Source organism: Camelus bactrianus, chromosome 8 (genome assembly GCF_048773025.1).
Source record: "Camelus bactrianus isolate YW-2024 breed Bactrian camel chromosome 8, ASM4877302v1, whole genome shotgun sequence".
Classification (NCBI taxonomy): domain Eukaryota; kingdom Metazoa; phylum Chordata; class Mammalia; order Artiodactyla; family Camelidae; genus Camelus; species Camelus bactrianus.
Genome location: NC_133546.1, coordinates 26,010 through 37,237, shown reverse-complemented (window position 1 = coordinate 37,237; position 11,228 = coordinate 26,010). Strand labels below are relative to the sequence as shown.

The following is an 11,228-nucleotide window of genomic DNA, read 5'->3' as shown; positions in this document are numbered from 1 at the left end:
GACCGTTTTATCTGGTAGTTTCTCAGCCTTGCCATTAGCAAACTCAGGGTGGTGCAGTTCAGTGTGCCCGTCAGTTCTCTGTGCTTCCTGCACCTGCGGTGCTGCACTTGGGCTTGATCTCTTTGCAGAAACTGTCAGTGGTGTTTTTTGGGAGTCAGTGTCTGGTTGCCTTCTCACTGATCCGTTAATTCATTAGTGGGTTGTGAAAGATGGAATTCTAATCACTTTTTCATTTATTCATTGGGATACTTTCATGAGGTGGTATACTTCATCTAGCAGGATAAATGCTTCTTTCCTTTTAAAAGTTTTCAAGATAAAATACCTCGTGAGTTCATACTAATATATCCAATTCAAAATCAGACTACAGGGCTTTTATTTGGTCAATTCTGTATTATCTTTTACACTGAGAAAATCCTTAATTTCTAAGGACACATGGGATGGTACGTTAATAACAGAATACTACCAACAGTATGATTATCAAAAGCACTGAAACCTGTTTCTTTGTGGTGCTCTCTGAACTCTCAAAGGATGATGAGACCGGCACTCGGTATCTGAAATAAAGAAGAGGTGAATGCAGTGCTCTCTGCAGCAGGGAGGAGTGAGCTGCCTGATCAGGCAGCGCCAGCCATGCAGAGGTCTGGGGGACGATGGGGTATATGGCTGGGCAGCAGCGACAGCTGTCCTCTGCAGGGAGCAGTCGCTGGGTGAGAGGTGGCCATCATTTCATGGGTGACATGGTGGTGTTTTCTGTTTTTATTAACATTTCTAGAGGCAACAGAGTTGCTTTTTTATCTAAATTGTTATCTTATTTTGTATTATTTTCAATGTAGTTTCTATTTTTTTAAACATGGTTGCCAAGTCAGTGCTATGATTCTGGTGATTTGGAATAGTGTCTCCACAGGGAAGGGCCCTGGCAGGGACACACACCTGGGACAGCCTGACTGGTCAGTGTGCTTGCAGCATAACCTGGGGATGTCTCCAGACAGACCCCAATGAATTTGCTTGAAAAGTCCTTAGCAGTCAGTATAGTGGTCTACTTTGGAAAACTTACTTCTGAATTATTTAGTTTGGACTATGAAGTTCCCATTTGTCTAGTTTTCCGTAAGTCACTGAGCTTCCTACCAAGTGTGTGACTCTTGCCATGTTTCCCTCCGTAGGCACAGGGCGTGAACTATGGGTGATTGTCACCGATTTAGCACTCCTAGCTTGAGTGAGGTGACACCACCATTCCCTCCCTCTTTGAAATTTGTATTTAGAATTAGCCCAGTAACAAGCTCCCCATGGCAATTCCATGCTGCAGTTTCCCATAGGGTGCTACGTGTAACTGTAATCACAGACATGAGATGGACTGAAAGGCCAAGACTTTCTGATGTGAAAGTATCCTGAAATAGCCAGGTAGTCACTGACATTAAGTGATGTTACCTCCAAAAAGATGTGTTTATGGTAGCCGTGCATTTCAGGGTTAACAGGGATGCTACAGAATTAGCTGTTGGTCTTCAAGCAGTGATCAACAGCAGTGTCTCCTCGGGTCTGTCTTGGTTCACTGCTGATGAGAGAACTGAGCATCACAAGTGTAAAAGGCTAGGGGCTAGAAGGAGCTGTAGCACAGCTACTGGCACAGGTTTAGGACCCATCTGTATAAACAGAGGCAGCACAAACAACATCCCACACCTGGCAGCTCCCCTAAGGCCAGGCAGTCCCTGGGGCTGACCTGGGGAAACTCCAGTGGCCGATTCTCGCATCCTTACTGGGTTTACTTGCGTGTGGACAGTGGTACAAGATGGGCAGATGGGAAGAGAAGACCATTGCTCTTGCCTTTCAGCCTCTGGTCTGTAAGCAGTGCCACTGGCTGACCAAGGTCAGTTTTGAGGTAGAGCTTCTCTTCAAAGTCAGGTTTTTTGATCCTGCCAACTCTGCTGCTTCAGAATGACTGGGTATCCCATTCATTGTATTCACCATACTAGTTAGTGGGGTTCAGTATTTTCCCATGTAAACTGGAGCCCATGACAGTCACCTGATTATTATACAAGTCTCTTGGGGTTTTACCCAAATATTTCTTCTCTTTGTTTTAACTTTGCAAATTTTAGAGGGAAAATGCTCTTGAGTGACAGTTTGACTTAACCCATTTTTTTGTTGAAAGAAATATGCATAAAAGTAGAAACATCATGTCACTCAGTCCCACCATTCATTTAACCAGTTCACATTTGGTGTGTATCTTTTGAGATCTTTTTTCTTTGTGCACATACACACGTATAAGTATTTTTATAAGAACATGATCACATATGAGTACCATCTATTAATGCTATCTTGGGGTCTACCTGTGTCTTATTTGATGTGCATGTAGGTCTGTATCAAGACTGCATACATAGCCTCCTGCTGGATAGGTACACCAGAGTTTACTTAATTCCCTGTCACTGGACATTTTTGTCTAATATTTAGACAATGTAAACAACACCTAAAACAGCATCTTTGTATGTCTTTGGTACAATAACTTCCTTAGGATAAAGTCCTAGAAATGGAATCACAAGGTCTACGAGATTATGTTGCCTTTAAGCTGTATCTGTTATATCTTGCTTCCAAACAAATTCCTCTGTGTAGCCAGTGCCCAGTCTACAGCTTTCGGCACAGGTGAAGATAGCCAGGACACCCCAGTCGACACTCCTGCCCAGTCTGTCAGCCTTCAGGTAGTTGAGCAGCTGAGGCATGACCTGAGAAGAGGATGGCACAGTTAGAGCCACGCCTGGAGGTGAGGAGCACGTCTGCTTTCAGAGGACCAGAACTTCCCTGCCAGCACTTACAGGGATCCTGTTCTTTCAGTCTCCACATTGCCCAGCAAGGTTACAGATACTACACTATTAACATACTTAACAATCTAAAAATACTCTGCAATTGTGTGTTTCTTTAAAGCCCCTCTCTACTTCATCTGGTATCTCTCTTTTCCATTTGAGAAAGAAGTTCCCAAGTGCAGTAAGGTCAGCTGATCTAGTTGGCCTGACTGTTAACCTGATTAATTATTTTTATTAATAACGTGCCACGAAACAGAGCTGAGGCTTCTACTCAGGCAACCTAAATACCAGGTGCTGTTACTGTGACTCTGAAGAGACCCTAACTAGTGGTAATGAATACAAAAAGGAACTCTGCTGATGCATTTGAACAGACTAGAAAGAGGTCTTAGAAGTCAGTGGCCTCCTGGGGAAGATAAGAGGCAGCACTGCCACCACTCATATGAAACTGCTTTACACACACAGTTAGCTCGGTCTTGGGCATCAAGAGCTCTGGCACTAAGAACCAATCCGTTTCGGGTACAGTCCTCAAAATTCCCTATTTATTCTAGGAAACAAATACCACTTTGTAAGGTTAGAGAATCCACAGTGCAAGAGAATTTCCACCCAGCCCCAATGCATTCTGATACTATTTCTTTTGGGGAAAAAAAAAATTTTGTCTTAATGATTACATCCATTTGTTTTCCTACCAAATCCACAAACCAAGACTAAACAGAGCAAGGATTCTAAAACACTCCTCTCACCAAGTCAAAGACTATAAAAGAAGGTATGTCATTTAAAATTACAAAGTCAACAACACAGGCACTAGAAATAATGATAAAACCACACTGGAAAGTGGGGAATGGTCTAGATGGTGTAAAGCCTCATTACTGCAGAAGTGAGTCAGCAGATAATGTCTAAAAACTAGTTTACTGACAAAAGTCTCAGACAAAGGATGCTATTTAGAGATAGAAATAACTAACAGATAAACCAGTAAAACATTAATTCCCTCCTAAGAACAAGCTGTAAGGTGAAGTTGGAAACTACTCATTTTCATTACAGGGCACCTTCCATAATACCACAGGGCCTATGCGCATGTATTACTTTGGCAAAGTTTTTTAATGTTTAAAACCATAAATCAGGGTAATTATATGCTAAAATAGTACTTATTTAAGGTCATACCTGGAATTCAAACATTCTTTTGGCACCGCAGGGGCAATCTGGAATATCCTTTTCTTGGGGAACATTTTCACCAGAGATCCAGATGGGGGCAATCCCTCTGCCATATCTGAGAACCTAAAATCAATTAGGGTCAGTTTAAATCACCAAAATCTCACGTGACCTGAGGATCACCTAGAGAAACTCTATACATACTCCTACAGCTGATGAAACAGCCATCTGAAAGCCAGTTTACTGTTCCCTCCTCAGACCTGGCACCACCAATGCCTCCTCAGTGTCATCAAAGCCATTCTTCCAGCCTATCTGACTCAGGATGTCAAAATTATATTTCTTAGATGACAATATGGCTAGAATCTGAATGCTATGAGTATTTTGTAAAGGAACTAACAATAATCCTCTTTCAGGTTGTGCATCTAAAATGCAGCCCAGAGCCTGTGCTTACCTTCACACAGATAAAAGAACCTTAGTTTAAAATTTTGAAAGGGACAAATACCAAGTGAAACAGTGTTTAGATAAATACAACAGAAGTAAATTTCATGATAATAAGATCGTATATAACAACTTGAGTGATTTTCCTAGATGTATCTTGTTAAAAGCATATGCATTGCTAAAACCACCTTCTCAGTGTTTGGGACCTAAATCTATTCTTCCTAGAAAGCTCCTGGACATTTATCTGATCTAGTGACTGGTTTATGGGAACTTAGCTGAGTCTTCTTTATGGACTTACGTTAATGATGAGGGAAGTTAAGGGGAATAATATTAATGGAAGAACAGAGATGGAGGGAAACATTTGCCGAATACTCACTATGAGCCTGTAATCTACCTTAATCCTTAAAACCACCGTCTTTTTTTTTTTTTTCTGCACCATAGATATGATTACATCAGAAGGTCATTGTGTAACTCAAGGATCCAGAATTTTTCATAACACCAAAGCCCGTAATTCTTTTCACAAGGCCACAGTGGTCTTTGTGCTAAAGTGTTAGGTTGGTTTTGTAAGCAGAGGTCCCTGTTGGAAAAACTGTCAGAAGTTTCTTTTCTTTATTTTCCCCACTGGCGCCCAGATTCCATGTATCACGGGCAACATCTCACTGCTCTTCTATCCCTCATGGTTTTAGAAAATGAATCTTATATGATAAACAGTATAACCTTTAGTCTTTCAACAACTATTAAAAGGATCAGCACTTCAGAAACACCTTTCCATACGGACCATCTGTGTCAAGGACTCCTGTAAACATGAGACTACTTTTATTATACAGATTTACTTCTACACAGGGATTAGACCCCTAAAACACCACCTAAAAAGAACACAAGAAGAAGCTATAGATGAGTTCTATTTTACCTGTTCCGGTTCAAGGGATACTTTAGCTTTAAATTCCTGGAAAATGTTATCTTCCCTAGACTCATGTCTTGCCATGGAGTCCAATTCTTCCTCAGGTCCTTCATCTGAAAAATCATCAATGTATTATGGCAATAGGAATAATCCCCATGTCTAGATAATTCACATATGCTGAGGGAAGCCAGCTTTAAACAACCAACTTAGTGTTCAATCAGATTGTGAAGGCCAGATGTTTCCACAGGATTTCCCTATTTTAACTCATTAATGTTTGTGCTTGAAAAAGACCATCTGAATTTCCAGATACTCCATGAAGCATTATTATTATGCAGGCTCCTACTTTAAGAGCTTCTCCTTAAAGTTTCCAATTAAAAGACCAGACCTAAGTCTCAGGCTCAGGACTGCAGTGCCCAGCACATGATGGGACAGCCAGCAAACATGAGCCCTTCTGGTCACTACTGTCCTTCAACCGTCTTATCTCAAATGTCTTTGTGTCTCGTCTTTCCTTTCCCCACTGGTACGTCACCACATGCTCACCGTGGACCTACCAGCTCACTCCTCTTCACACACGTCTGCAATCCCAGCTACCTGTCTCCAGCAGGATTTAGTCTTTGTAGCTCAGGAGATTTTTGATACCCTGAGTGTGAACTTAAACCAGAAAGCTGACATTCTAACCTGAAATCTAACTTAGGTTCTAAAATCTACATTTTGTGCTGTTTAAGAGCTTAAGTTCTAGAGTCAGTAAGATGTGAGCTCAAACTCCAATTCTAAAACTTAACAACTTTGGTCAGTTACATGACCAAACGAGTTACACTCAGAACCTGAAATTCCTCACTGCAAAATGGGGTACAGTTTCTAATATATTGTTGGGATGTCAAGATTTTAATAAGATCTTGCCCCCAAAAAAGCTCCTGGTGCAGAGTAAGTGTTGGATAAATTCTGGCTGCTACTCAGTCTCTCAGCATAGGCACTGCTCTAGAGTGTGAAAATCCTGAGGTAACTGACAAAACCACTATCTGAAACTGGCCAGATAAAAGAGAAACTGACTTTTAAAGGGCCCTGCCGTCCACCAAACACTGTGCCAGGCACTGTCACATATACCATCTCAATCTGAATAACAAATCTTGGAGGCCGATGAACTTTCCAAGTTTCCAGCATCTTGGGCAGCCCTGCCTGGATACTTCCTCTAACACATTTTTAATAGGAACCAGAACGTACCTTATATATGCTAAGGCAGGGAGGTACAGAAAGGGTATTTTCAAATAAGGCAATATTTGTAAAGTACAGGCTGCAGCCTCCAAAGTGAGTTGACTTTTTCCTCTCAGTACCTCTCTTCTTGACATATCAAGCCCTTTCTTTGAAGCATTAGATTTAATCACTTAATGAAGTTCTGAAACTGACTCCTTACCCATGCTCCCTATAATCTCTGATTTGTCTTCTTTTTCCACAACTTCAGGCATAAGCTCATCTTCTGTTTCTATTACAATTTCGAATTCTGGAAAAAGGAAGTTGTGGTCTGGAACTGTACTGTCCAAATTATCTGAAACAAAATAAAGTAATTAGCATCACTAGCAATCATTTAGTTTCTGGAAGTGGAATAATTTCCTATTTCTGAAGTGTATTCCATGGCATAACAGTTTTCCCCAGTAAACTAACATATGTAGCTCTGGCATTTTAGGTTATGGGTCATAAATTAAATGACTACATTAAGCAGGTCTGGAACACATGTGACTGGGCAAGACCCCACAGCTCCTCCTTCATGAATGTGTTCATGTTATCAGTTAACCAAGATTTTGAAAAGCATTACAGTTTTTCCAATATTAACCTTCATCCTCGAAATGAAAGATTTGGGTTGCCAGACGCTAAGAAACTGAGTTGAGATTTTAAAATTAAAAAAAAAAGGACGGACTGACCTGCTTGTGTACAAGCCTGCTTATGTCCCGATCTCCAGTCTAGAGTCTGGTGCTCCTTACTGCAGTAATGTGCCTTGTGACATCGCGAGCATGTTTTGGGGCCTACACAGCCACAAACCCTGCAGAGATGAACACCAGACTTGAGCTGGAGGCACACGGATTCTCCTGTCTCTGGAGGAGGATCCTCGGAAGGTGGCTCATAGGAGTAGAAGTCATTTCTCCTGGGCAGCTGATTTCTAAAAACTAAGGGAAGACGAGGGGAAACATTATGACTTAAAATACAATACAGCGATTTAAATATTTGAGCCTTCACACAGACCGAAAAGACGCTCAGTTCTTAAAAAAGATAGAAGGAAGTTTTTGCTTTTAGAGAGTGTATTTTCTGGGAGGAAAAAAAGGAGGTGAAAACGAGAAATTTTTCAAGTCCACACAACTAAGTAGGCTCTTAGAGCTTTTTAAAATTAGTAACAAGAGTAATAGCTTAAGTCACACAACGGAAATATGAAAAATCTGTTGGGACCCGGCTTTCCGATATGTGATGATTTTTATTACCTGACTGTAACCAACTATACCTAACACTACTGGTTAACCATAAACGGGGGCCTAGGACTGCGCGACCACGCGGCCCGGGGGAACCGCGCGCCCCACCCCCGCAGGCCCGGGCCCGCTCACCGCGCAGGCCGGCGCAGCACGGCGGCGTCCGGCAGCAGAAGAGGAAGAGGCCGCGGTGGAAGGCGTCGGCGCGGCCGGGCAGCGGCGCGTACAGCTGCAGCAGGAAGGCCAGCGGGCGGCCGCACAGCGCGCAGGCCAGCTCCGCTGGCCCCGGCAGCCCGGCAGCGCTCAGCCACGCCGGCCGGCCGCCCACTTTGCTGGGGAACTGCTCACTGCGCAGCCGCCACGCCGGCGCCGCTTCCACGAAGCCCAGCTCTGCCAGCCCAGCGCTGGCGGCAGCCATGGGCGCAGGTAGCGGGACCCCCGGACTCCGGAAGCGCGGCCGAAAGCGGAAGTCGGTGCCTGAGGCGCGGAGGACGGCGGGCCAGAAATGATTGGACAGCAGGGCCTAGGGGGCGGGGCCACGGGAAGGCGGGGCGTGGGCCCAACCCGTTGTCCTGGCTTGTAGTGCGTGTGGGGGCGCGGGCGCGCGCCCACGTGGCTCCCAGGGGTGGTCGTTTAGGTGAGCGAAGTGCTGTGGACCGCCCGGTCTCTGACGTTGGGACAGTCTGGGTATGTCCTGCAGACACTCTGGAGCGCTTTTGACCCGGGAGCACCCTTCTGCTCATCTATGGGCCGATGACTTCAGCCATGTCTGGTCTCTGGAGGCAGGGCTGTAAGGGGCCGGAAGAAGCAGGGCGGAGATGCTGAGGTTTCCTAAATGTCACTGACCCAGTTGGTTCAGGAAGTGGGTGGCGGGTGGCATGAAGAGCACAGTTAGGGAGAGGGTTTAGGATGAGGGGGAAGGGATAAACTTACAGGTTAGGGTTGTGCTTAGGGATTGGGCTAGGGGCTGAGGGTTAAGAGTTTAGAGTTGTAAAAATTAATAGAAACCTCAATTAAATAGGATTGGGAGATCATAAAGGGGAGCTCTCATTCCTTGCTGCAATAGCAGAGCGCAGCAGTAAGTGGAAAGACTCCTCTTCTTTCCTGGCAAGGACGCAGCGGATGAAAAGCTGTGTCCTCTGTTTACTGTAACCCTCGCAAATTCCTTTTCCTTCCTGAAAAAGTATTTGCCTTCCCTTGACTGTGGGGACTGGCAGCTGGGTTGCCATGGTTGCAGAACAAGCTTTGAGTTTCTCCAGGTCCTGAATAAATCCATCTTTGCTGGAGAAATATCCGGCTATCTGTTTCAGGCCAACAATGGAAAAACTGAGTAACTCATGAGCTGGCCGAAGCCCATGGAAATGATGCAGGAAAACAAATGTGGGGCATGAGGAGGGCTGTGACCCAGGTCTCAGTTGAGCCCCTGGGACTTCGGGCAGGAAAGAATTCAAGAGCGAGCCACAGTTGAGTGAAAGTAGATTTATTCAGAGAGATACATTGAAAGGCAAGAGAAAGGCCACAAGGCGTGGGGGTTGGGTTCTCAGACTAAAAGTAGGTACACACTCCATAGACAGTATGTGGGCCTCTCTGAAGAGGGAGAGAGAAGGGCGGCCACGAGGCGCCATGTTGCTGTTTTTTATGGGCTTGGTGGCTTCATATGCTTATAAGTGGAAGGGCCAGTCTAACTAGCCTGGGGAAGGGGCTGGGATTCCCAGGAAGTTGGCCATTTCCCACTCTTTGACCTTTTGTGGCTAGCCTTGGGACTGCCATGGTGCCTGTGGGCATGTTATTCACCATGTTAATATATTACAATGGGCATATAATGAAGCTCAAGATCTGCTAGAAGTTAAATCTCTCTTCATCTTGAGCCTCAAGACCTACTGGAGGTTGAATATTTTCACCATTTTGATGTTAATTGCTGTAGCATTCCTTGAATGGCTGTGCCCTGCACCCTTCCCATCTCAAAACTACTCTGTGAGACACTAATGGTGGACGTAACCTACATTTGTCCAAACCCACAGTTTGTACAACCCTAGGATTGAACCCTGAGGCAAATTACAGGCTTTAGCTGTAACAAATGTCCCACACTAAGAAATTAATAAACAGGGAAATTGGGGAGGGGTCAGGGGTTAGTGTTAGGGTGAGGGTTAGGCTTAGTGCTACAGCTACAATGAGGGCTAGAGTGAGGGCTAGGTTGGCGGCTAAGGTGAGGGCAAGGGTTAAGGCTAGGTTTAGGACTAGGGTTAGGGTAAGGGCTAGGGCTAGGTTTAGGGCTAGAGTGAGGTCTAAGTTGAGGGTTAGATTGAGTGCTAGGGTGAGGACTAGTGTGAGGCCTAGCAGGAAGGTTATGGTTAGGTTTAGGGTTAGGTTTAAGCCTAGGGTTAGGGCTTGGGTGAGGGCTAGGTTGAGAGCTAGGGTTAGGGCTAGGTTTAGGGTTAGGGCTACAGTGATGGCTAGGGGGAGGTCTAGGCTTAGATTTAGAGTTAGGGTTTTCATTAATGTTAGGTATAGGTTGAGGGCAAGAGTTAGACTGAAGTTTAGGGCTGTGGTTAGTGCTGGCATTAGGGCTTTGGTTAGGAATAGGGTTAGGGCTAGGTTTTGACTAGGCTGAGTGCTAGGGTGAGAGTTAGGGTAGGGTCAGGGTTAGGACAAGGGTGAGGGTTAAGGTCAGGGTTAAGGGTGAGGGTCAGTGTGAGGGTCAGGGTAAAGGATCATGGTCAGGGTTAAGGGTCATGTTCAGGGTTCGGGTTAGAGGGTTAGAGGGTTCAGGGTTCGGGATTGGTCTCAGGGTAGGGCTTGGGCTAGGGTTCGGATTCTGGTTTGGGTTCGGGTTTGATAGGGCTCGACATTTTGGTTCAATAGGGTTCGAGGTTTGGGTTCGGTTTAGGGTTCGGGGTTTGTGTCAGGGGCTGAGTCAGGGTTATGGTTAGAGGGTTAGGGTTTTAGGGTTAAGCGTTAGGGGTTTAGGGGTAGGGTCAGGGTCAGGGCTTGGGTCAGGCCTAGGGGTTAGGGCTGGTATGATCCATGTGTTAGGCAGCTGAGAGCAGAGCTGGCTGCTGGGTGCAGGTTGGGTAGTGTCTCCTCTCCCTTAGCTCAGTGTCATCTCACAGGATCCACAGGGACCCTGCACCATCACCAGGAAACCACACACTGGCTGGATCATGCAGGCAGAGGACAGCCCCCAGATAGGCGGGGAGGCGAGGCTACAGCCCCCTGGCTGGATGGGCCCTGGTCGGCCGGGACCACAGCAGGCTGGGCAGGTGTCTGAACCTCTGAGCCACACACCCCTCAGTTGGAATCACCCTGTGGGTCTGGAGGGACCTAATGAGATGAAAATGAGGTCCAGCAGAACTCATCGGCAGAGGGGCTGGGAGCAGAGGGCGGGGAAGCCCAGAGCAGGAGGCACAGCCACTGTGAGCAGGAGCTTAGGCCTCCCCTCTGGAGGCCTCGCTCCCACTGTGCTGTGGCTTGGGGCCTTGCCCATCACGCCCACCCACTAGATGC

The 11,228-nt window shown here is 45.7% G+C and overlaps 1 protein-coding gene across 1 annotated transcript; it reads right to left on the bottom strand.

The window, feature by feature from the left end:
- Nucleotides 1-356: 356 nt before the first annotated feature.
- Nucleotides 357-8,206, bottom strand: PDCD2 (programmed cell death 2). The gene is made up of 6 exons (XM_074367915.1): nt 7,860-8,206; nt 7,188-7,430; nt 6,683-6,814; nt 5,281-5,384; nt 3,945-4,058; nt 357-2,708 (listed from the first exon to the last, which is right to left on the bottom strand). The coding sequence occupies exons 1-6, from the start codon at nt 8,140-8,142 to the stop codon at nt 2,550-2,552; spliced, it is 1,035 nt and encodes a 344-aa protein (XP_074224016.1). The 5' UTR covers nt 8,143-8,206; the 3' UTR covers nt 357-2,549.
- Nucleotides 8,207-11,228: the final 3,022 nt, after the last annotated feature.